At 36.9% G+C, this 27,861-nt stretch overlaps 1 protein-coding gene across 1 annotated transcript; it reads left to right on the top strand.

Moving 5' to 3' along the window:
* Nucleotides 1-13,864: 13,864 nt before the first annotated feature.
* LOC121797126 lies at nucleotides 13,865-16,411 on the top strand. Its single transcript, XM_042195856.1, has 3 exons — nucleotides 13,865-14,305; nucleotides 14,366-14,769; nucleotides 14,997-16,411. Exons 1-3 carry the CDS (start codon nucleotides 14,234-14,236, stop codon nucleotides 16,126-16,128), a joined length of 1,608 nt encoding a protein of 535 aa, XP_042051790.1. The 5' UTR covers nucleotides 13,865-14,233; the 3' UTR covers nucleotides 16,129-16,411.
* Nucleotides 16,412-27,861: the final 11,450 nt, after the last annotated feature.

Here is a 27,861-nt window from a genome sequence, read left to right as displayed (position 1 = left end):
GAAAAAGATTAACTGAAGATCGAATTCAATGATTAAATTTTTTAAGACAAGAACAAATTGAATTACACTATGTTTCTACTATTTATATTTAAACTTGGACTCATTCACAATATAAGCTTGTACTAAAAAAATTATTGAGTGAAATATAATTTGATTTTACACAACCCAAATGAGGCTGGCATTGTTGATAATAGTGAGTTTATGGCTTGCACGATTTTGAGAACATGGACACGTGAAGTTTTAGGCAGAAGGCACGTGCGCTCCTTTCTGCAACTGAAAATGCCTCAGACTTTTTTATCAGAGAATTAGTTAGGTTGTGATGGAATTCTATGTTAGTTAGATTGCCTCATCCACACATCTCACTTATCTCATCAATTTTATCCATATCTTCTTGGTTTAATTTATTTATTTATTTTACTATTTTTTGGTTGAATATCTCAAGGCTTAGTGACGTTAATTTATCGAATAAGATTTGTCTAGTATGGTGATTGGAACTCATCCACCAATTGTGCATTGTCAATCTTCCAAAGAAAAATAGTCTATTCAATGACAAAGCTAGACATTTCACATTCACACTAACAAGTACTATATTTCATTTCTTTTTCGCTAAAGTTTCTTTGGAATAAAAAACATAAGTAAAACTCCCAACGTAATTAATTTCATTTTAAGTACTCTTAAAATCAAAACATTATCATGTTTATCCATTCTTAGTTTCTTATAGTTAACTTCACTACTGCATTGCAATATTTTAGGGATTAAAAATTGAGAAGCTTATCTTTAAGAAAATGGGAATTATCTTTAGTAGTTCACATACTCAATTGCCTCCTTGTGCACCAACATGTCTAGAGAATAGGGGCTTCCCATTACTTTATACTAATTCTGTTGTTATATTAAATTTTATTGTATTTATGTATCTTGTTATGGGAATTTTAATATAATATTGCAATTTTAAAATGGTGTGATCCCGGTTCTCCCCTAAATAAGGATCTTGTCGTAAGAGTATTAGTTGGTATTAACAATTTCAAAACTCCAATTAAATATAAATAGATATATTGCTGTTTTTTATTAGTATATAATCCCTATTTATTGAAGAGAATTTATTCCCAGCGGATGTGGAATTGATGAGTGCATGTGCAGTTTTAGCATAATTACATTAAAAAATTCTTTAATAAAAGAGAGGTTGATCTGTATACAATGCAGTTTGGGGAACTCTAAATCAGATCATTATTCAGAATTTTTAACTGTCAATACCTAATTGAACGTCTATATATTTGCTGGTGTATAATATACGCATTTACAATGTATATAGAAGGATTTACAAATGTATTTTTCAGGTTTATTTCTGAAAATAGAGTTAACAAGATCACTTAAAAGATAATAATAATAATATTATTATTATTATTATTATTATTATTATTATTATCATCATCATCATTATTATTATTATACTCAATATGAGAGGCACTACCTATCATCTCAAAATTACTATCCCTCATTGTAATTAATTAAACTTTCTAAGTAAACTACAAAGTACTTATTAAAATTCCAGAAGATATATGTCTCCTTAAATTAATGACTTCAAAATTAATGGTATGTCCAGCTGTCTGCATATTATTGGTCTTAACTAAACTTTAGCATAACAACTCTTATGCGGTATTATTAGTTAAGTATTAATATGGCCGACTTTTTGAATTAATTAACTAAAAATGCAAAAGTGTGAATATCACTTACACCTCTGGCTGAAAATAAATGCATATTCATACTTATTCATTATTCATCCAAATTTTATTTGTCATTCAATACATAACTCTTCAAGAAAATAGAGTGTAGTAACAACGGTCGTGTAGCCATCTACTATATACTACTACTAGTAGTAGTAAACCATATTCAATTACTAGGATTTAGGCCAATCCACCTAATTCATTCACTCCATCGACATGAATTGATTGTTGGATCAAATTGAAAATATAATGGAATTAATTATATTTTCTCATAAGTAACTCACAAGTAACGGCTGCATAGAAATATAACTGAAAATTAGGCAAACATTTGTGGATTCGAATACACGTTGTATTCTGAGTTAATATTTTTAGAACACCATTATAATTAAATCTTGATTATGATAAATAATTAGAATTCAAATTAATAAACCCTAAATAAAATTCTAGAAGATTACTCTTAATTATTAATTAATGAATTAATTAATTAATTTCTTTAAATATAATTGCGGACGTGCACACCAAACTTTTATTTGATCACTAGATATTATAATTTCCCAAATAAAGTGAACTTTTCCATGTTGAGTAACCCATAATTAGTTAATATACAGTAGTTTTGAGTAAAAAAGTACTCCAAATGATAACTTTTCTATAACAACCCAAATATTTGAAATGCGATCATTGGTTTGTATTCATGAATGAATCACACTTAATAAACGTGGTGAGACAAGGCATGTGTTTTTATTTCGTACCTAAACGCACTTGATGAAAAGAAATTGTCTTTTTTGATGATTCCACAATTGAATGTGTATCGATAGTTTAAATTCCTTTTATCATGTAAACTGACAGAGTATATATCTGAAAATACATTGATCAGACTAGCTGATAATTATTTTATTTTAAATTTTCTAATTTTTCAATAGAAACATACAGCTCACACTATAAGTATGCCCTTCACTATTCGTCTATCAGCTTGACCTTAGATCTTGACTCCTTTTTCATTAATATAAAAAAGGAATGTATGCATCATCATCTACTTTTTTTCTTTTATATATAAAAATCTAGATCACATATATAATTAATTAACTTATTATAAAATTAAGTTATTGAGCTTTAGAAAATTAATCTTTGTTAATCGAACTCCATACCCATTTTCGTTGGAATTTAATTAATATAGAATTTAAAAATATTATCAACGCTTGTAATACTTCACTAGCATACGCCAAACTTCCATTGGAGCTAGGCATGCACACGGTTCAAAAACCACCGATTCGGAACCGGCGGTTCACAGTTCAAGATTTCCTTGAACCTGAACCGGTCCGCCAAGGTCCCCGGCGGTTCCGGGCCGGTTCGACGGTTCGATTTTTTCCCCCCTTTTCTTCTATATTTATCTATGAAATTTGCATTAAAAAATTCAAGCAATCACGATAAAAATTACAATTTTGTTGATATAAATTTAAATGAGACTACAACTCTACAAGTTACACCTTACAATAATTACAAATTTACAATTCACTAAAGACGTAGAAGATATGAATTAGGAACACAAACAAAAAAAATGAAAAACTCAATATTATGAAATTATGAATGATTAAAATAAAATAAGAACTTACTTGCAAACGTTCAGCCTCCCATCGGGAAACCTCATCCAAAACTTCTCGACGACTAGGTCGTTGGGATCTTTGAGAACTGAGTACTTTGATCTTGGGCAATTCCTTTGCCCCGATCACCACCACGAGAAGAAGACATATTACAAAGTGAAAGTAATATAGAATATGGATTATGGAGATTATGGATGGTAACTTGGTAAGCAAGTAATAGAAAGAGAGCACAATCATAACAATAAAGTAGTAAGCAACTTGAGCAAATTAGATAATGGGGATAGAGAATAGAGAAATTGAGATTGAGAAAAGAAATGCTCGTAAACACAAGAATGAGGCAAGTAAAAATGATGGGGGAAGTGGGGTATTTATAGGAGAAAAATTGGAAGAAATAAAAAAAATCAAAATTTGAATTCGGCCGGTTTACCGCCTGAACCGGCGGTTTCGGACTGAACTGCGGTTCAGTCCACGGTTTCTGCCGAAAACCACCGGTTTCTGGCAGAATACCGGCGGTTTCTGGCAGAATACCGGCGGTTTCTGCCCGGTTTTCAGGCCTATACACTGCGACCTAGCTCCTGCCACCTGAAAAAGTACCTGAACCGTCGCAAACCGCTGAACCGTCTGCACCCTTAGCCTGAAAACCTATGACCATAGCCGGAATCTTACCGTTTGAACCGCCGGTTTGAATCGGCGAACCGGCGGTTTTGAACCGCCAGTTCTAGTTTGTGATTTTCTTGAACCTGAACCGGCCCGCTAGAACCGCCGAACCGTCTGCCAGTTCGAACCACCGCTGCCGGTTCGGTTCGGTTCGGTTCGGTGTGTGCAAGCCTAATTGGAGAAAACACTCGCCTACTTATTCGTTTGTTTTAGTTTTAAAATTCTATAAAGAATACCTGTTTAATTATTTTTCATAAAACATTAGTTGTGGTATTTTTATAATACTATGGAAAGAGGTTGGCGTAGTATTAGATCTTGCAGACTCCTTTTTCAATAAAAAAGGAATGTGTGTATATTAGAATTGGAAAATCAAAATGTATAGTTTAGGATTATTTAGTTTGTCTAGTATTTGGTTTTCCGCCTATATATAAGGAGTTTAGGATTATTTAGTTTGTCTAGTATTTGGTTTTCCGCCTATATATAAGGCATCTCATTGTATTTTGTAGTTACCAATTAATAAAAATGTAGTCATTAAAGATTTTTCTCTCTTTTCTCTTCCCTCTCACATTTAGGGTTTCAGTAAAATCTTAATCCTCCTTCAATGGAGGTTTCTCCATCTTATTCAATTCTCAATATTTTACGGTGTATTAACAAAAACTTTACGAACACAAATATAATACACGTACGGTTAAGTTGATAGACAGATTATAATAAAATTTTTTTAGAACGTCTTCATTTGTATTTTATAATTTTAACTGAGACATTAAAAATAAAATATATTTTGAAGTTTTTAATGGTATGATTAGAAATAGAATTGGCATCATTAATTGAATTAAAAATGTCTTTTTTTTTAATGTATATTATCTACCCCGATGTCACTCTGATTAAAATGGACTAATTGGTGAAGATTTGATGAGTACTAGTGCCATATTTTCCGTCTATTAAAATGGTGGAACTTTAATTCCAATTTCGAAGCGTAGGACTAAGAGCATCCACAACCGTGCTCTTGCCAGCGGCACGGTTGTGGGCCCGACCCCACTTTTTCTACCTGCTCTCTGGCAAGAGCACAACACCCACAGCTGTGCTCTTCCGCAAGGACGAGCACAATTAATTTAAAATTCAATTACACAAAAACATTTCCATAATACTAAAATTCATTAAAAAAACCACAATAAATATTACAAATTACAAATAAAATAAAAAAGACATAATTAAAATCCTAAAAATTAAAAATTACATAATTAAAATCCTAAAAATTAAAAATTACATAATTAAACTCCTAAAAATAAAAAATTACATGATTATTGGCTAATATTACCCGAGGAAGACTACGCATCCGGCGGCACCAACCCCAATTGTTTTTTGAGACCCAATATCATGTCCTCGTGCGTTTGAAGTTGCGTGGGGGTCATAGTTGACCTATCGGCCATATTGAGTTGGGCCAAAAGGGCCCTCAACGAGTTGTTCGGGGGTGGAGGTGGAACATAGGGTGCGGGTTCGGGGGCGGGGGCCGATGGAGTCGCGGAGCGCCGGCGGTCGGCCGCCGCCTTCTTCCTTCCTTGCGGTCGCCGTTGGGAACCGTTTGGTCCGGCGTCGGGGCTACCCAAGTTAACTCCGGCGAGTTGGCTAGCCACTTCTTCGGAGCCGGAGTCGGATAGGGATACCGACCTTGACCGTTTGGATGAGCCGCTAGAGGAGGATGTTACGCCTCCCATATACCTCGGGTGGAACCGCGTTTCCTGCCAAACGTTGAGGTACTTGAACGACTTACCGTTCAAGGATTGGTAGGTGCTCAGCGCGGCAGTGATGATGTCGACCTCGCTCCGGCCGCTCCCTGCATTCCGCGACTCCTGGAGGAAATAGCCATTGAACTTGCCAATTTCTTCGTTGGCTCGGCCGATGCAGTTGCGCACCATACTCTCGTTGCGCTCGATCGTTCCCGACAGCCGGTTTGCATTGTACCGGCGAGAGACGCGCCACCAAAAGTGATCGCCGGATTGGTTCGTGCCAACCGCCGCATCTTCGGAGATTTCGAAGTACGCCTTGAACAATTTATCCATCTTCGTCGGAGTGTACGGTGTGCGGACACCGGCGCGAGTAGGAGGAGTCGGAGTTTGGGAAGGGGCGGTCGACCTAGGCTCCGGTGTCCACCCGTATCGCCCTTCGGAGGCACCTTGGTCGTCGATTGGGTATGGCTGGTAGCCACCCGGAACGGCAGAATCTTGGGTGAGAGGAGGGGCCGAATATTCCGTTTCCGGACTAGGAAACGGTTGTCCCCCGAACCATTGGGGGTTCCAACCGTGAGAGGGCGGGTTGTCATCGCCTTGGCCGGACATTGTTAGGGTATGAGAGAATGAAGATGAAAATGGATATGGGAGAATGAAGATGAGAATGAATATTGGAGAATGAAGATGAGAATTGTGTAGTTTGATGTGAATTTTTGGTTGTGAAAGTGGGGGTATTTATAGATGAAAGTGTGTATTTTTGGGGGGGAAAAATAAAAATAAAACATAAAAAAGTGTAAAAAACGGTAATAAACGGTTATAATTTTTTTGGGAAGTGAATTTTTTTTTATATTTTTTATCGGTTTTTTTAATTAAAAACCGATTTTAAATAAATAAATTTTTTTTTTGAAGGCAACGGCCAATCCCGTGCCGCCACGTCAGCTGCTCGCTGGCGCGGCGCGAGCGCAGCGGCGGCGGTGCTTCGCCTTGCCAGCGGCGCGGACGGCGGTGGCGACCGTCGCCACCGCCACCGTTGCGGATGCTCTAATAATTGTACCTGGAAAGTCGGGTCACCAATGATGGAGTGCCACCTGGAAGGTTGCATTTAGGAATGTGATAATAAGAAAGCTGCAACAAAATATGAGTATATACATTTCTCAATGGAGGGTTTTACTTTCTTTTTTTTTAATTTTATTATCGGTTAAATTTCAGTATTAATTTGGAATAACAAAAGTGAAAAGAATATATGAAATAACAAATAACCTCTAGCTAGGCACAAAGATGATCTTATTTGGATGGGGCGTCAAGATTGTTTCCAAAACTATTCGATTTATCTAGGGTCTAGGCTGAAAGAAGATCTTATTAAAATAGGGAATTGTAAAATGATATTTGTAGTTGCATGTTTAAATAGAGGACAAAACTGTTTATCGGGGAAGAGGATTTCTTTTGAGAAACACTGCTTCATGAGTATATAATTCATTCTCTGAGATAGACTTGACTAAAGATATGTTGTAATAAAGGTTTGGAGTCACCAGAATTAGTGACGATCAATGTGTGTTATGTTATGTAAGGGAGAAAACCAGAATTAGTGACGATCAATGTGTGTTATGTTATGTAAGGGAGAAAACGAAAACTATTGAACATCTCTTTTTCAAGTTCAAGAGAATGATAGAATACCTCCACATGTCTTCTCAATCAACCAAACTTATGTCTTCCCGCTTGGCTCGATGCCCCCTCAGATAACTTGACAAGAGAATTTGGACCTCCATGTTTTATGTCATATCATAGGTCACAACGGACATCCATAGTAAGCATGCATTCAATAACAATAAAATCCCAATTGGGAGTTCGGAAAAAGCAACATTTTCACCGTCTCATGTCCTCGGAATTTCCTTTTTATCATGACATTGAATAAAAACTTCTACGCCATCAGGGTTTGCGTGAGCTCAATGCTTCCACAAAAGTGACAATCCAACTCACAACGTGGGTGTATTATTATTTTTTGTAGGTAACCTTTTTATTGTTCGTTGTTGGTTGTTGTTGTTGTGTTGTCCATCGCATTGTTGTTGTTTTCAATGTGGATGGCAAACTTAACTTTTGATGACAAACATAATTTCTGAGAGGTCATTTTGTCATTGTACTTTGACTTGTGGGTTGTCAGTTTGTCGTTGATTTTTTTGTCTGCATGTGAGGTATCAATTGATCGTTGGTTGTTTTTCTTTTATTGAGATTTGTTGGAGACTAAAGCATAAGGCCATCCACAACGCTGTCTCTATACCGTCTCTTAAACCGTCTCTTAACTACTATTTGAGCACTATTTGAGGGCCCCACTGTCCTTTTTTCCTCCATCTCTTAACTAAGAGACGGAGGCTGCAACGCTCCGTCTCTTAACCGTCTCTATACCGTCTCTTAATTACTATTCATTCAATTTAATTTATAATTTTTTTTAAAACCCAATTCAATTTAAACAAACACACTTTATTAAAATTAAAACAATATTACAACTTAACATTAAAAAAGCGAAGACATAATTAAAATTCTAAAAAAATAAAAATGACATAATTTAATATTCTCCGCCAAAGTTTTCCCAAATGTGCTCAATTAGATCCTCTTGGAGTTGGGTGTGGGCGCTAGAGTCGCGTGTCCTTGCCCGAATAGCCAACCGTTCTTGTATAGATGGATGCGCTCCACTTCGCGGCGGACTACTTGGATCTTCTTCGAGTGATTGTTCCATTAATTGACGCATTTGCTCAAAAGGATCCATTTGTTTGAGTTGATTGAAGATGGAAATTGGAGTGATAGAGAGGATTTGAGAGGAATAGATGTGTGTTTGTGTTTGAAATGAGTATGGAATAGAATTATTTATAGAGTAAAAAAATTAAAAATTTAAAAAATGAAAATAAATATTTAACGGTAATATTACCGTTTGAAAAAAAAAAATTTTTTTTATTAAAAATCGATTTTTTTTAAAAAAAAAATGAATTATTGCGTCATCAGTGACGACGCCCACTCGCGGGCCAGCGAGTGGGCGTCACGCACGCATGGGGACGTGCCACGTGTCTCGGGCGCGTGGCGAGACAGCTCGTCTCGTGTCTCTCCGAGACGAGCTACGCGACGAGCCGGTCGCGAGCTGGAGACGAGACGGCCGCTGCAATGCGTCTCGCGGGGGTCTCGTCTCTCCGAGACGAGACGCGAGCCCGGCGCGAGACGCGTTGTGGATGGTCTAACCTTAGAAGTTAGAACTCTTTTACTTTCTAGTACATCCCAAAAATCATGAATCTGGTAAGAAACAGTATTATCTTGCAAATTTTAATTTCACGTAAAAATATTCCATAAGAAAAAAGTTAGTTTTAGGGCAACGTTCAATTCGAATATATGCATCCAAAAGTTAACGTGCACCTGTTGATCCAATAAAAGCACAGCTGACTTAGAAGAGCATTAAAGAATGAATCTTGCAACTCACAAAAAAATAATTTAACATTAGCAAAACATAATTAATATTACAACTAATATTTATAGTATATAATTTAATTAGCGTCATCCCCATTGAGCACTCGATTTAAAAATTAATTTTGAATTTTACAGGATTGTATATTTCAATTTTCAAGTACTTGATTTTTGGGACTAAATATTTGAATAGGGTAATCGAATACCCAAAGGAATTCTGAGTTCGGGTTCATAGGTGGGACTTTTTTAGGGATCGAGTACACTATTTCTTTGAATCGATTTACCCACTAATACCCATAAATTGTCCTAAAATGCCTTTGAACTCACCAATATGCAGAATTAGTAGTGTTATATATGCATGCAGAAAATTACTAATATGTACTCTACTTTGCCAATAAAAGTTAAAAATATTCATAAATTAATAGAAGACAACGTATTCTAAACTCGACCTTGAAAAGTGAAAACCTAGTACACAACCGCTATTTATCATAATATATCTCTAACTAGATATTTATGAACATTAATTATTCATGAAAATACACTAGATATGTATGAATATTCCATTTTAACAACCGTGCCAATTAAATCCAAAATCTCTCAGAAGTCTTTTTTTGTCACTTTTAAATATAGTATAATCATCTCGTGGATGTTCTAAATATATATCAATCCATTGCTTCAAATTTGAAATAAGAAATCACTATATATGGTGGATCGTGACGATCGACTGTGGATACTATTTGTACATTTAGTGTTTATTTTTCTATTTTAGCATCTTCATGTTGTCAAAAAAATTCGATTTTAGTTTCTCTCAAAATATCATTCTAGGTCCTCCCGTGATCACAATCATAACTTGAGCAATTCAGATTCAGACTCCAATCAAATAATTTTTCTAAGTTACCCTATGATTTACTCTCCAAATTATTCCCTTATAAAGGTATACCATTAACCACATAATATGAATGCATGATATACACATAGCATTGCCAATATAATTATTATGCTACACCCAAGCATTAAAATTTGCGCACATACATAAATAATGGGCGGGTCCTAATTCTTGAAAGGTAATAATAATTGATTCAATACATTAACTTGAACCATATAATAATCAATTCTTTTACCTACGGAATCTAAATGATTCATTTTATTCGTTATTTATTACTACATTATCAAGAAGGCAAAAAAAAAGCAGAGCTACTATAAGCTAATAAATTACTGCGTGGCCGTATGATCACATAATAAATCAATGGTACAATAATTCGACATTCTTTCTTTCTATCTATCTACATTTCGATGTGGATTTTTGGATCTTTTAATGTGGTTAGAAGTTGAAGTTGAAAATTGATTAAGAATCAGGCATAATTATAGAACTAATTATTTAATTCTGAAATTTGAGGCAATGTGCTGGCAATTCAATTAATAATTGTCTGTTAATCCGCAAGATCAGGGGGTTAATTGTTGGGGATTAATCCGCAAATAACTAACTATTTATTTAATTATTTAATACAAGACGGCAGAAAATATTGCAGCAAAAAAGCGATTCCGTCGCCTTGGCGGCTCCCACATTCCGGCTCGACATCATGTGAAGGGGTTAAATCAGGGTACGCAGTAGTCCGTTAAGGGGGAGGCCTTAACCCACTTACTGCTAGAAACCCATCTCCCAAGGCCTCACACTTGTGCCTGCGAGATGGAAGCAACTACACGATAGTAGTGAAATTTGAACTCAGACTCATTGCAGCAAGATCTGCCCCTACGTTGCCAACTGCGCTACGCCCCTGCGAGAGACGGCAGAAAATATTGAGTGAATATTAAGAGGAGGGAGGGGGCTATATAAATCGAGCATGTGGGTTTCTATTTTATTTTCCTGTTTTTCTTACTATTCGTATACAAATAACCGTAATCGTGTTTACTGACTCTAATCAGTACCAAATGGATATATTTATATCATACAAAATGTCAAAATAGAGGAGAAATGTAAAACAAGAATAGAAGCCAAATCTAATACTCTCTGTTCCTTGTTTATAGAGGCATTTCTTTTCGAAACGGAGTTTAAGAATAATGTGTTAAATAGATGGTGAAAAAAGTAAAAGAGAAGAAGAGAGAATAAAGTAAAATGAGGAATTACTTTTTTTGCCAAAAACAACAATGACTCAATCAACTTAAAACTTCCTAAAATAGAAAAATTACTCTATTAACATGGAACGGACGGAGTATTAAATAGAATATATGAAGTTAATTAATACTAACATATGTTAGAATAAGAGCGTCCACTATAACACGCCCGCGGCTATAGCCGCGTTTGGGGCGGAAGCGGGGCGCCTTATAGTGGCGGAGTTGTCCGCCCCGGAGGTGGACGCGGCGAGGGGGGAGGGAGGTGGCGGACGCGGGATAGCCGCGTGCGGGGCGAGGACGCGGCGATGGAGCTATAGCCGCGCCTATAGGCGCGGCGCCTATAGTGTAACGAGGAAGAAGCCGCGGCTATTCGGCGCGATTTTTTTTTTTTTTTTTACATTTCAATTCACCTATAAATACATCCCACTCCATTCATTATTTTCACACCATTCAAACACAACATCTATACAAATTTCTCTCACTACAATTTGGGGTCGGAAATGAACAATTTGTGGAGAGACAACTGGAATGCTCTGATTCAACAGGTGCAACAGGATGTAGCGGCCCGTTTGGCGGAGGAGGCGGAGGATCCGATCCCTCGCACCATTACTCATCGGCGGACAATCCCACGAGACCACGTCGGTGCTCACCAACGTTTAATGTATGATTACTTCATGGATAACCCCCGTTATCCACCCGAGATATTCCGCCGGAGATTCAGGATGTCGCAGCGGCTGTTCAACTATATAGCGACGAATTTGGCGGAGCGTTACCGGTGCTTCACCCTCCGGCGTGATGCGTCTGGCCGGATCGGGCTGTCCACACAACAGAAGTGCACCGCTGCAATCCGACAGCTTGCCTACGCTGGACCAGCGGACATGTTCGATGAATACCTACAGATGGGTGAGACGACTAGCCTCACGGTGCTTAGGCAGTTCTGTAAGGGGATCCGAGAAATTTTCGGTGGGGAGTTTCTACGGAAGCCCAACCCGGATGAGTGTCAGCGCCTACTTGATATGCACGGGTCGGTGCACGGCTTCCCCGGAATGTTAGGAAGCATCGATTGCATGCATTGGGAGTGGAGGAACTGCCCTGTGGCATGGAAAGGCCAGTTCACTACTGGATTCAAAAGCAAACATCCAACGATGATACTGGAAGCCGTGGCAGACTACCGTCTGAAGATCTGACATGTGTATTTCGGCGTGGCAGGTTCGAACAACGACATCAATGTTCTTCAGTCGTCGCCTCTCTTCAACGAGGAGTGCCGGGGGGAGGGGCCAGAAATCAGCTTCGTAGCCAACGGTACGCAGTATAGTAGGGGCTACTATTTGGCAGATGGAATATATCCGCGGTGGCCCGTATTCGTGAAGACTGTCCGCCAACCGGTAGGACCGAAGAAACAATATTTTGCGCGCAAACAAGAGAGTGCTAGGAAGGACGTTGAGCGGGCTTTTGGTGTCCTCCAATCGCGGTGGGCTATTATACGGTGTCCGGCACGAGTTTGGCACGAAGATGATGTCGCGAATATTATGTTAGCCTGTATCATATTGCATAATATGATAATAGAAGATGAAGGATTTGCGGCAGAGCGATGGGCGCCGGAAGAGGGTGCAAGTACAAGTCACGGTGTCGCCTCCGCGCCGATCCAGATGGGCGTACCACGGAGCAATGAATATTTGATCCAACGCTTCGCTGATATGCGCAGGACCACATCACATAACACACTGCAGGCCGATTTGATTGAAGAAGTATGGGCACGTAGGGGAGGTAGTGGCGTTGTGTAAACTTGGTAGTGATTTGTACTAGATTCAATGTAGTGTGTGATTTTAATTTTAATTTAGTGTGTAATTCTAATTTTAATTTGTATTGTATTTGTATTTTTATTTTTATTTTTATTTTTATTTTTAATTCGTATAGTCGGCCTTTCTTAATCCACTAATTAGAGCCCGATAAATTTGTTAATAATTACTTGATATATTATAAAATGAAAGTTGATTATAAAATTTTGGGCTATTGGAGTTGTCCACTATAGTGGCGGAAATAGAATTTCGGGGCTATAGATAAAAAATTGAGGCTATAGACAAAAAACTGGGGCGGGGCTATTGGGCGTGTCCACCTTATAGTGGACACCCTAACACAATTGTATCCAAAAGTTGTTATTGAATAGTACTCCACTACTTATATAGCATTCTGATATATTGTGTTGAGTTGAGCTATTCTAAATTTCTACTAATTCATTATTCAATTCTAATATAAAAAGGGACAACATATCCAGAGATGATTACCACAATGATAATCTCTGTTTTATTTGAAGAAAACTACTCCTAAAATATACTCCTTCGTAGTATTTGTTTACACTAAGTCCATAAGGCATGGAGAAATATGCAGTCAGTAAATAACATAAGCTGGTAGTAATGTCAAAATTTATCTTTTCTATATATAGTATGAGGCAGAGTTTGAAATGTCTGGCAAATTTTGTGAAAATTAACAACACTGCATGGTGAGGAAATTTAATAAATCTACATTTCCACCATTCCATGCGAATTCCAAATCAGATTTACATTGTTGAGTCAAAATCATACATAGTGGCCTAACTTCAAATTAATACTACTAGATGCATATTCTCATTCTGTAATTTCCAAACATAGATCCTATTTTATAAAGGTTTAGGAATTTTCAGAGGTTATTAATATTAGTGGTCGTAGGCCGTAGAGTAGCCCCCTCTCTCTCTCTACAATTTAAAAACAGAGAGAGAGAATCTGATGCCAGCGATGAAGTAGAAGGATGAAAGCTTTCTGTGTAGCTGACATTTGTTATCCTCCTCTTCTCTCTCTTCTTCATTTCTCATCTCTCAGATTTGCAACTTCCTCCCTCTCCATATGAGGAGGGTAAATCCTCATTAAAATGCCACTACTTTTTCACCCATATATAACCCACCCACACTCACACCCAAATCCTCACCGTTAATTCACCAATGGCTGTTGCATCTCCATCTCCCGCCACCGCCGCTGCCGACAAGAAGCACTGGTGGCTCACCAATAGAAAGGTATACACATTACGTCAATTTCTCCTCTGTTACATTTTTTTTATTTCGGAAATAATGCAGATGGTGGAGAGATACGTGAGGGAAGCCAGGATGCTGGTCGCCACGCAGGACCAGAGCGAGATCGCGGCGGCGCTCCGCCTCCTCGATGCGGCGCTGGCGGTGGCGCCGCGCATGGAGATTGCGCTCGAGCTGAAGGCGCGGAGCCTGCTCTGCCTCCGCCGCTTTAAGGAGGTGGCGGACATGCTCCAGGACTACATTCCTAGCCTCAAAATGGTCATCTCCGAAGACGCATCGACCACCGGTTCGTCCGATAACTCGTCGACTCAGCTATCGAGGGAACGAGTCACGCTCCTTTCCTCCGGCGGCGCCTCCGAGCCGGCGTGTACGTGCTTCTCTGTTTCCGATTTGAAGAAGAAAGTTATTTCCGGTTTGTTTAAGAACGTGGAGGAAGCTGGCCAATGGAGGTATCAATTCATAATTGCATTTTCTATTTTTTTTATGAATAGATAATAGAAGTATAAAATAATACTACTCCGTTATCAAAGGTTTATACAGTAATACTAGCTTCTAGATCACGCGAAACCACTGGCCGCCATTAATGGAATCTCACCAAATCACAGTGATCAGATGCAATAATTTATGCAAAAACGAGTTACAGCTTGACTCAATTTTTGATGCATTTCATGAACAGGTACTCGGTGTTAGGCCAAGCATGCTGCCACCTAGGTTTAATGGAGGACGCATTGGTGCTCCTCCAGACCGGAAAACGCCTGGCCAGCGCCGCGTTCCGCAGACAGAGCATTTCCCTTTCCGACGACATCTTCTCCTCCATCAAACACCCCCTCTCCGGCGAGAATCACCAGCCGGAAAGGCCTCCGAAGACCGAATTCGAGAGCATCTCGCACCTCCTCTGCCACATCAAGCTCCTCATCCGCCGCAAGACGGCCGCGATCGCCGCCCTCGACGCAGGACTCTACTCCGAAGCCGTTAGACACTTCACAAAAATCCTCGACGGCCGCCGAGGCGCGCCGCAGGGGTTTCTGTCAGAGTGCTACGTCCACCGCGCCTCGGCCTTCCGATCGGCCGGACGAATCGCAGAGGCCATCGCCGATTGCAACAGAGCCCTAGCGCTGGACACGTCTTGCATCGAGGCGCTGGCCATTAGAGCAGCATTGTTCGAATCGATAAGGTGCTTGCCGGATAGCCTCCACGATCTGGAGCATTTGAAATTATTGTACAATTCGATTTTGCGTGACCGGAAATTGCCAGGGCCTGCTTGGAAGCGGCAGAAGGTTCAGTACAGAGAAATTCCAGGGAGATTGTGCTCGCTGGCTGCTAAAATCCAGCAGCTGAAGCAGAGGCTCGCCGGGGGAGAAAGTGGAAACGTGGATTATTACGCGTTGATGGGATTGGGGAGAGGTTGCTCGAGATCGGAATTGGAAAGAGCTCATTTGCTGCTGATGCTGAGACACAAGCCTGAGAAATCATGTAATTTCATGGAGAAATGCGAATTCGCAGATGAGAAAGATGTGGATTCAGTGAGAGATGGGGCGAAAATGTCTGCATTGCTGCTCTACAGAATGATTCAGAGGGGTTATACTAGTGTAGTGGCGGCGATTTTGGATGATGAGGCACAACGGAAGAAGGCAGCGGAACCAGTTCCGGTAGCTATAGGGGGGGAAGTTTGTGGCGGGAATAATATGGTAGCGACGACGGTGTTTCAAGGAGTGTTTTGCCGGGATTTGGCGACGGTCGGAAATCTACTTTCGCAAACCGGGTTCAGTAATTGTATCCCGGTAAAATACGAGGCACTCAGTTGTTAATTAACATGATTTGATGAATGAAGTGAGCACAGCCAAAACAGAGTTTAAAGTCTATGCCAGCACTACGTGGCAATGTGTTCGGACAACTGGATTTTTATTCGGAAGCATACGACTATGCTAGGTGATCTCATTCATGGGGGAAGTTTTGCTACTAGCTTGTACTATGTCGTTTGATCATTTATTTATTACATTTTGTGTTTGCATAACAATATACTCCTATTTTGGTGTATGTACAGATGTTATTATGTGAATGATGATAGAGGTAAGATGAGATGAATTTGTTGTTTAGGTCTAAAATTAGTTGCGTGTCATTGTCAGTGAAAATGACACGCAATTTTATAAACCTGAAAAATTGTTAGGTGGGGAATTAATGAAAGGAGTAGGGGATGGGCGAGTCATTATTACTATTGCCAAATGCCAGACTACACAATCAATCATCACTGGTTTTGCATGACAGCTTTTATTTATTACTAACAATATCTCCTCAAAAAAAATCAGATTACACCATCAACAAATTGCCAAATGCTTCAACATTGTGATATGATTTTGGTGTCTCAAATGTTTTCCAAGAATGATTTATAGTGTTAGTGTAACATAAATTATCACTTCAATCATATATTCATATGAAATCTAATATGTTTACTTAGTTCTAAAATCACAGTTAAATTCGTTACCATCAAAATTACATAATTTTGCTATTGTATTACGGAAAAGTGGACATTAATTACACAAAATTATTTTTTGGACCTTCTTGTTGTGACAAGCTAATTATATTTGTCCATATTCAAGCTAGGCAACCAACTTCATTAAAATGCTTTTCGCTTTTTTAAAAGTGAACTAGTAAAAATCTCTATAACCAAAGTCAAACTAATATGCATGTGTCCAAATTAAATTGCAACTAGATTTTTCTCTGGAATTTTATTATGAATATAACCATTTCTTAGTTTTTGGTTGTCCACTAGATTGTTAGAATAGCCAATGTGAGGTTTGGTTTCAGCAAAGCAAGTTCACCATTTGGTCATTAATTCTACTTTTTTTTTTTATCATTAATTCTACTTTTTAATGCAACATCTTCGAATATATTAATTCATCATTATTTAATTACGTAATTATTAATGTGTAAGATTCATGCACCCAACAAATATAAACAGTTGAAAGAACTCCAATATTTGTAAATTTAGGGTTTGCAAGCTTGTTATTTGGTAAGCAACTTGACATACTTGGATTTTAAATGGTTTTAGAGGGGGGTTTTGTATAAATTTGATCATATTTTTGTCTATTATTGGGCGTCTTTATATCTACTTCTCTAATATGTTAGTTTGTTAACCATTTTGTTAAGAATATGTAGAAAAAGATACAAAATATGTGGATGTGCAGTAGCCTTGGTTTGAGATAATTTTTACTGGAGATTTTCAAGTCCAATCAGCCGCTAATGCATATCAATCTCTTCGTCTTTGAAAGAGCTTCGCGTGGGTATCTCGCACGCCCCAATCGAAGTTTGGTAGAAGAAGTTATGACCGTTATAAGAATATTGTGCTGCCGGGTGAATTATTACCCTGTAAATTCACTCGGTCGGGTACGTTGATTCTGCGCTGAAAAAGGTCAGAAACTAGTCGAAAATATTCACCCGGCCGGGTGATTTTTACCCTTTATAATTCCACCCGGCCGGGTACATTGTTTTGGCTTATTCTTATGCCAAAAACGCAATTTTTTATGGGGAAAAAGGGGAAAAACGCCTAGGGTTCACATTATTCTACACCTACCGCCTCCAACACTCACACACCCCCCCAAGAACACCTTTGAGAGAAGGAATTGAAGATTGAAGACTTCCAATCGGAAGATTGAAGTTGTCATTCCATAGATTCATTCTCACAGGAGTATCTTAATCTTTTCTCCATGTATTTCATAGAATTCTTTGTTTTAAACCTAGTTTTCTCCATGAACATGAGTAGCTAAACTTTTCTTGTAGAATTCTTGGTGATGATGCACTAATTTCATGGTTTTTATCCAATTGATTTTGTTCTTACCTTGCTCTTGTAGTTATTTGATTATTCTTGGGTTTATTCCTTTCAATTGCTTGATCACCATTTGATTGTGTAGGATTAATTAGATTAATCGAGAGATTAAATAATTAATCTGGAAATAAGAATACTTCACACCTTAATACAATAGAACTCGGGAGAGTTGAGGTTTTGAGTGAGGTCTTTGACCTAATCGAGCTTTTGAGAGTTAGGGTTTAGGATTAGAAGGGGACTTCAATCCTAGCATCTAATCTACAGGTTTCTCACATCAGGAAGGGCTTAATCTATACTCGTGGTCGACTTAATAACTTTAAAGACACCAAAAGGTAAGGCTATTTGATTGGATAAGAGCTTGGAATTGTGCATCGGATCCTTGAGTTCTACATTTTTCTCCATATTATCTTCTCACTTCGTGTTTACTTGTTTTCACTTGTTTATTTGCTTTTTATATGCTTTTAGTAGTATTAGAACAAACTAAACTTTTCCCGATTGTCTAGATAGTAGTTAATATTTGTTCATGGTAGTTAAGTTGATACAAATTTGTCTCTGTGAGATACGATACTCTTACTTGCTAATTGCTACACTAGCCACATACACTTGTGGGTATCACTTGTGTTAAAATAAGTCGTGTCAGGACTCTTCAATTATTTGGTTGCATTTAATCATTTCCCATACCAAAAAATGGCCAATTACTTTTATAAAGTTCACTCCTTTTTTAATCTTGTCTTTTCTGTTTGTAACATTTTAATCTTGTCTTTTTATCTGCTCACTATCATTAATTAGATAGTAATTGAAGTAGATATCTCGACTTAAAAGACGAGAATGTGAAATCTCAATAATCTTGAGACCTTCATAAATGGAGTTATTTGGTTTTTTCTATTGAAATTTGAAAGAAGAATTAAATGCATAATGAGAGTACATGTTGAAGTGGGAAACCTGCATTAATTAAAATTGAACCAACCTGTAGCTAGATTTTTAGGTCTAAAAAAAAGCTAAGGATTTTTTTAATACAAATAAAGATACTAATTTGAATTTCTAAATATATCACCGACACCTCATTAATATTAATTCTAAGTGTCTCAACTAAAATTAGGGAACATAAATGAAAGCGTCTTAGCCGAACAAAAGATTAAGATAATTTGTTATGAACTCATGAACACTTTTTTTTCATCCTAAATAGGCAAGTAGTTGCTTCTCCATTTTATGTCCTTAAAAGATTAATTTTTTAGTGTTATCACCACTAAATTCATGAACCAATTGAAACAAAATTGTCATAACTGCTTTTGTTTTACATATACAGATATGCTTAAATTAAGTCATTACCCTTTTAGAGAGCTCGTGGATTTTTCATTATTTAGATATAGATATCTTCGTCGATTTGAATCATTATTTACCAAGTAATGAATTAGTGTAATCATTCTTTGAGTTCTATAATTAGAATTGACACTACATCATCATTTCATAATTTATTCAATACTGACAATCATATGCTATTTTTCTTCAACTTGGGCCGGGCCATCAACGAACATAATATTTATTCGAATCCACTAGAAGATCACTAAAAAATTAATCAAAATTTTATAATAAGATTAAATATAAGCTTAGAATGTTAATATTCGACCTTGATTTTAATTACACGAGTTTAGTGTCTAGAATTTGAATTTTAAAAAGTGTAAAGCGACAATTTGTGTGGTAAGTAAGCTGCTTATTCCTCTAGGTTTTGGATTTCTTTTACTATTATTGGGTTGATGATTATATTTGACTGTGGCGGAAGCACCGTAAATCAAGGTGAAAAGGAACACAAATCTTATACTATGAATTAAAAATTAAGAACCTAGTTGATTTATCCAACAACCAAGAAATTTACACGGTTCATTAACAGAGTATTAATCATTCTAAAGTAGCATAAAATCCATCTATAATCATAATTTTTGCAACAAGTTGGCACATAAATGATTTGAGATCTTAACTAATATTGCCAAGCTAAGAAATGTTTTTCGTAACTTGAGGTGAACTAAATATTCCATCATGTTTCTAGATTCATGAATATGTACTACTATACTATATTCGACTCATAGGTCGAGAATCAAGCTAAAAATAGAATCTGAATAAAGTTAGAAATTTGTGAATTTATTTTGCTGCAATTTCTCATCTTATTTATTTTATTATATAGAGACGTCTTCGTTAGTAAAATGATTTCAGATTTTAATACTAGGAGTCAGGGACGGCTTGGCCGGTGCTATCCTCCCATATTCATGCGTTTTTTTTACAGAGAACAGAGGATGAGAAAAGGGGACAGGGCAATAGAGCGATGGAGTGGAAGGTGGGTAGAGAGAAGAAAATATGATTATAGTGTTGGGATTCGAGATCAGATTATAATTCCATTTGTGATTAATAGTTTAGGCGTTTGGGTACTACTACTACTATATTAATAGCATATGTTCTTCTATTTTTAAAAGTTTTCAAGAATCCACTATTATTTATACTCTTTCCGTCTCATAAAAATAAGTGTAATGTGTACGGCATGGAAATTAAGACAAAATTGGTAAATTAAGATAGAGTGAGAAGCTGAATGATAGGGTAAAGTAAGAGTGAGAAGGATAATGGTAGATAAAATAGTGTTAGTGGATAGTAGGACCAACATTATTAAATTGATATAAATTTTTAAAAATGGAATACACATATTTTTGAGGGACGAACGAAAATAGAAAGTGCACATATTTTTATGGGACGAATGAAGTATTATTTATTGTTTTTGTTTGTATATATATTATAAATCCAGTTATGTCATTAGTGATTATTCATTTTTTATTTTCAATCTATTTACTTTATTTACCTTTCATTAATTTTGATAAATATATCTGACATATCACTAACTCATTTTATATACTATATATTTTATTATAAAATACTCACATTTCACTAACCTTTTCTGCCAATTTTTTTAAATTTTTTAAACAATTTTTTAAATTTTTTAAAATTCAAGAGAGTCAAAGTAGGACAAATAATCGCGGATGAATTGAATATTATATTTATATTTGAATTAATATTTTAACAGCTCGTGGACTTTTAGGATAGTAAGATATCAATAGTATTTTATTTGAATTCTCAAAAAAAATCATTGATACACCACTGCGGATGTATATACTAATATTTTTTTTAAAATTCTAAAATCTAAAATCTAAAATCATCGATTTACCATTGCGAACCATTAGTATCACTAGAAAATCGTTTAGTAGCATCGAGAGTCTTATAGTACTTGTCATGGATTCATCCAATTTATCACACACTATTACCACATAAATATTTAACGTCGAAATATTTGATTTTTTACAAGCTTTAAAGCAGGCTACCTCAAACTGAATCGGCTCGAAGAGTAGATTGGCCTTCCATGAAGCCAGTAACTCAGATCCCTGAAAGAAATGGAGTATAATTTTATTGATGATTTAGCAACTTAAATATATAGCAGAGAAAACATGTGTGATCATATCCTTATAGGCATAATTGTTCCACCTGTATAACAAAGAATCTTGTTGCAGTTTGATCATCATCGCAAATGAACCACTCACACAAGCATGTGAGAGTCGAGTTGAGATCATCAGCCACAGCCATAAATGAGGCCATATCATGATTCATCATATTGACACCTGCATCACATTCACTTGTATCTACCACGCAATTCTCACTCTGCTTCCATTTGGAGGATCTCAAGCTAAGAATGACCTTAGTATGAGAATGGAAATAAGAAGCAGCCGAAGCAGCAATCTGATAAGCTGCAGAAGAAACGCGGTTCCCTTCAGCCTCCGCCTCAACGCCTTCTGCTTCTCCGGTTTCATCCCTCTCGGCATCCTCTTTTGTAGGTTTTCAGCTGATTCCTTTTCTTTCTCAATCTTCAATGCCAATTCTTTCTTCTCTATGGATGAAGTCACCAGCTTTAATCCATGGTATCTCAGAAGATTCCCAGGCTGTAGCTTCATTTCGCATAGCAATTAGCCAATTAGATTAAAAAATAACATCATAATATGAGCTAAATCTACCAGGAATGCAGTTAGATTAGTGTTCTTTTTTCGTTTGTTTCTTCCTATCTCAACAAATTCCCAACAAAAGAAATGTGTAATTTTGCAAGATCGATTGCAATTCATGAAATACCCACAAATATACTATGACCTAGAATCTTAATTCGAACAACATTGCCAAATTGAAAAATGCCTAAACTGCAGTGAACCAAATTCAATCTTCTCATCGTCAACATCGCACACATCACATTCTTCATTCTCAACACAGCAAATCTCCTCCTCCTCAACATAATTTCCACTATTTTCTTCCAATTTCACCCTCGTTTCCGCCCCTTTTCTCAACGAATCGAAATGCAAAACCTTGGAAACCCAATTCTCATTGCCTCTCTCATCCACCGCTTCATCCTTTTCACCCAAAACCGCGTCGTCCACTGCAATAGCCGTCTCCCACCTGATTTTGGTCCCCGACCATAGCGATCTCAGTGGCGGCAACCGGAAAGTGAATTCCCAAGGGAAATTCTTCGACGAAACATACGGCCTATCCGCCGCCGCAATCAGCCGCAATCCGCATTCCCGGCAGCATCAATCGGCGGTGCCGTGATTCCGTGAATCCCTGCCTTCAAACACAAAGCATCCATGCCGAAAACCGAATATGATTAATGATTATATACAAATATATGTCTATATATGTTTCAGTGTGTGTGAATGTTTATATAGGTATAGACGAAGGGCGTTGTTAGATTTTAATAACGTTAAATCTCAATAAATGTTTTGAAATTTTTCAGTCTATTCTAATATATCAATTATCAATGAAGGGAGAGTGTGACTCTCCTGATTTTTTTAGCTCTTCGTCTATTTATATTATCAAAATTGTTTATTTGATGTCATTGTTGAGATATTATTTATGATACTTCTAATCATAATTGATTATTGTAAAATCTAAATATCATGTTATTACATAGCTAATAAATTTCACAAGCGGCGGTTAAGAAATTCACACAAAAATAATGTGGTTTTTTTTCAAGTTAGCAGGTGAACTACAAAAGAAAATCACACATTTTTGTTTCTTGGCTTTATTTTTGTTCAAAATATAATGCCGTAACAAAAATGAGATAATAGATATATGAAGATATGTTTGCTGTATATGTAAGGTGAGTGACTCATTGTTGTATATTGCATGAATGCCACGTCATATCTTTTTCAGATGAACTACGATTCTACAAGTGGGTATATTTGCTATATATATATATTTTTATTAATTTTGATTAAAATACTTGATATTTTTGTTTTTGAAATACAGCTTCTACCACTACTATATGTTGTAATATACTTCTAAATTCTATACAATTTTTTTTTCTTTTTTTTTCACCCTTCTAAATTCTATACATTGTTATCGAAGGTGTTTCTTTTTTTCTTTTTTCTTCAAAAATAACGAATCACTCTTTGATTTTATATTGATTATTTATACATAATCAATCATTAAAATAAAAATTATTATTAAAAATAGATTAGATGGGACAAATATTATAAAATCTGCTCACCATTCTTGAATATTGAATGCCTTCTACAGGATTCTAATGGTCAAATTTCACTACTCCCATTTTCCAACTAAAAACCGCCGATTGACTAGTAGAGTAAAATTGATAGTAATTTTTTACACGAACATATGTGCCATTTATAGAGTAGTGTCATTATTATTGTGTCAATCCCAGAAAAATAAAATGATTTCGTGTTGGATTTGGATTGAATTCATATTATTTGTTAGTGCTAATTATTTTTATTTCTTTTTTTTAGTTATTTACTACTATTTTAACAAATGAAGTCATTGTCTAATTAATCCTACAACAGCTCAACTCACACGATTTACGAGTTTATGTGGTGAAGTTCAATTACTTAATTAATTATTTACATCGAATTATTTAGCTATTTAATTAAAAAAAGAAGCTATACTATTAAATATGTAAGTCAATTTTGGCATACATGTGATGTGAGAATATATTAATCAGTTCTTGTGGACGGGGACCCCTCCCGGCTGCAAATACATAGTCGTAGGCGTAGGTAGAGTTTTTCTTTTTCGTTCGTATTCTATATGTGTTTAACAATATAAAATAGTAATAATTGATTGTGAAAATGTATAAACAAATAATATCCTACAATTGCATATCTATTTGGTTTCATCTCAGATAAAAGCTTCCAAAGTTCCAAAATGAAGGATTACGTGTTCTTTATTTTTACCATTAACACTGAAAGCATATACTCACTCCGTCCCATCATAATTGATCAACTTTTCATTTTGGGTTGTCCCACTATAATTGATCAATTTCCTATTTTAACAAAAAACAAAACGTTAACTCTCTCTTACTTTATTCTCTCCTTTTACTTTATTCTCTCTTACTTTTTCATCTCTCATACTCCCTCTATCTCATTAGAAATGAAACGTTTTCCTTTTTGGTTTGTCCCATTAAAAATGAAAAGTTTCTAAAAATGAAAACAATACTCTCTCCATTTTTCCATCTCTCTTACTTTACTCTCTCTTCATTAACTCACAAAACAACACTACATAAAATCACGTGCCGAAAAGTAAAAGTTGCATATTTAATGGGACGAAGGGAGTACTTTATTATCTTTACTTTAACTCAATACATATAATTTTCTTAAATCTCATGCCTAAAAGAAATGACGGGATCGAGGGAGTGTACAAGTGCAGTGCAGAAAGTATAATTGAATTCAAAGCAAAGTGGATTATTTATTTATTAATATGACACAGAAAAGTTATACAAAGTGCACTTGGAAATTGAGGGGAGGGGTTGGGGTTTAGATCATCCATAACAGTGATCTTGCCAGCGGCATAGTTGTGAGCTCAGCCCCACTTTTTCTGCATGCTCTCTGGCAAGAGCACAACACCCACAGCTGTGCTCTTTCGCAAGGACGAGCACAATTAATTTAAAATTCAATTAAACAATAACATTTCCATAATAATAAAATTCATTAAAAAAATCTAAATAAAATTACAAATGACAAATAAAATAAAAACGACATAATTAAAAGCCTAAAAATTAAAAATTACATAATTAAAATACTAAAAATTTAAAAAACCACTACTCGTTGCCGAATTTCGTCCACATGTGGTTGATTAGGTCTTCTTGTAACTGAATGTGGGTTCGGGTATCGCGCATTGTGTGCCTTGTCTCGATCCTCTGGCCAACCGTCGTATGTTCACCTCGGCGTGGGGGAGACCTCGCTGTTGAGCTTCCGACTTCATCCTCGTCGTAGAAGCTAGCCGCCCTCGGCCCTTCGTCGGCTATAATCATGTTGTGTAAGATAATACACGTGAACATGATGTCGGCGATATTATTCACGTATCACAGCCGAGCCGGGTCCTTCACAATGTTGAATCGGGCTTGAAGGACCCCGAAGGCTCTTTCGACGTCTTTCCGAGCGGACTCTTGACGCTGCGCAAAAAGAACCCGTCTCGGGTCGTGCAGGTTGTGGAGCGTCTTCACGAACGTCGACCACCTTGGGTAGATACAATCGGCGAGATAGTAACCCATGTGGTATGTATTTCCGTTGATGGTGAAGTCGATCGCCGGTGCTACACCATTCATCACATCATTGAAGAGTGGTGAAGAATAGAGCACGTTCAAGTCGTTGTTGGCTCCGGCAACGCCGAAATATGCATGCCAAATCCATAGGCGGTAGTCGGCGACCGCCTCAAGGATAAGCCATGGACTGATTCGTGGAGACGAAGCAACCGTTGGATATCATCGGTGCTGGGTGCCCGAAGGAATTCATCCCCGAAAGCTGAACGAACGCCCTCGCAAAAATTCTTTAGACAAAGGATTCCAGTGGACTCACCGATATGCAAATACTCATCGAAGATGTCGGCCGTTTGCCCAGTTGCGAGTTGTCGGATGGCACACGTACACTTCTGCAACGGCGTGATACTTTGCCGGCCGGCTGCATCTGGACCTGTTTGGAAGAATTCAACACGTGCGGACAATGTGTTGACAATTCGCATGAACAAGCGCTTTGACATGCGAAAACGGCGCCTGAAGTAATCTGCCGGAAACCGCGGCTGGTCGGCAAAGTAGTCGGCAACGAGCCTTTCGTGGGCTCCCTCCCGATCACGATGGATGTAGCGGCGATTTGATCTAGTTCGTTGAGGAGGAGGAGCGAGGGTATTCGCCGCGACATATGCTTCGTAAGCGGCACGATGTTGTTCGTAGTATTCTTGTTCTTCGAGCTCCGCTTCCGCCATAATATGGGTGAAATCCATTTGAGGTTTTGAGTGAGGGATGAATGTGTTGATAGTTTGTATGAGAATTATGAATGAGAGATGAATGAGAGATGATTTAATGTGATAAATGGATGATGAATGTGTGTATTTATAGATGATTTTGGGGGAAAAAAAATTTAGAAAAACGGTCAAAAAAACGGCCATATTTTTGGGATTTGGAAAATATTTTTTTTATTTTTTATCATTATTTAAAATTAATTAACGAATTTAAAAAAAAATTATTCAAAGGCAACGGCTATGCCGTTGCCCAATCGTGTGCCGCCACGTCGACTGCTCGCTGGCACGGCGCGAGCGCAGCGGCGGCGAGCCTCGTCCTCACCGCTGGCACGGACGGCGACCTTCTTCCCCACCACAGTTGCGGATGCTCTTATTTTATCAATTTATTAGATAGTCTTAATTCAAAATCGAAACTAGAAATTTATAGTAATTTTTACAAGGCTGCAGTGTAGCTATGAGGTAGAATCGCACTTTTTCTACGCGTAGTCATGTAAAAAATTCATAGCTCGTGCCATCTATAGCTAAGGATTTTGCGACCTAGATTTGTATGCATTTTCTTGTGTTAGCATCTTAAATAGACATTATACTCCTATATATGATTAGGAAATCAGAAATTTGAAAGTCCGAGTCTAGTATTAATGGTATCTCATTTACGATTATCACTAGTAGGGGTGGGTCAATACGATATATAGTATCGAAAACGTTTTATCGTGTATCGTATCGAAAATATCGGTATGAAAGAATTTCATATCGTTATCGTATCGAAAGTTTCGATATATCGAATTCGATATATCGAACTTTCGATATGGATAATATCAATATCATTACCGTATCGATATTTCGATATATCGTACCGAAATTCGATATACCGTTCAGAACGATATATCAAAGATCGATACTTCAATATTGTATCGAAATTTCAATATATTTCGATATAAACCGTATATATCGATAATTCAATATGTATTGATTTTCAATATAATTCGATATACCGAAAATATCGATAAATATCTTATATTCGATATAAAACGATATATAGCGGTATAAGGAAATTCATATCGTTATCATATCGAAAACTTATGATACGGTATTGTATCGTATCGAAAATTACGATATATTTTTCGATATTTTTCAATACGATACGAGCGATATATCATTTTTTCGGTATTTTCCCCTAGCCCTAATCACTAACCACAAATAACACTCCAACGGTTCATAATTGATCTCTCAAATTCTCCATCTTCCTCCGATTTCTCTCTACTTCTTAAATGTTATTTTTGCAAATTGCTTTAAAATTAAGAATACCTTTCAATTGCATCATAATTGTGTTTAAGGCATCCGTTGCGGTACTTATCTTCTACATTTAATTAACTTTTTTTTGCCATATCTTGCATGATAAATG

This window comes from Salvia splendens, chromosome 3, assembly GCF_004379255.2.
Source record: "Salvia splendens isolate huo1 chromosome 3, SspV2, whole genome shotgun sequence".
Classification (NCBI taxonomy): domain Eukaryota; kingdom Viridiplantae; phylum Streptophyta; class Magnoliopsida; order Lamiales; family Lamiaceae; genus Salvia; species Salvia splendens.
Note: the sequence above shows the minus strand (reverse complement) of the source record. Positions and strands in the feature narration are given on the sequence as shown.

Bases quoted from the DNA above. Each gene is read 5' to 3' on its own strand.
- LOC121797126 (XM_042195856.1), top strand. From the start codon at position 14,234: ATGGCTGTTGCATCTCCATCTCCCGCCACCGCCGCTGCCGACAAGAAG. The intron at 14,306-14,365 runs GTATACACATTA...GAAATAATGCAG, and splicing joins GGTGGCTCACCAATAGAAAG to ATGGTGGAGAGATACGTGAG. The intron at 14,770-14,996 runs GTATCAATTCAT...TTTCATGAACAG, and splicing joins GAGGAAGCTGGCCAATGGAG to GTACTCGGTGTTAGGCCAAG.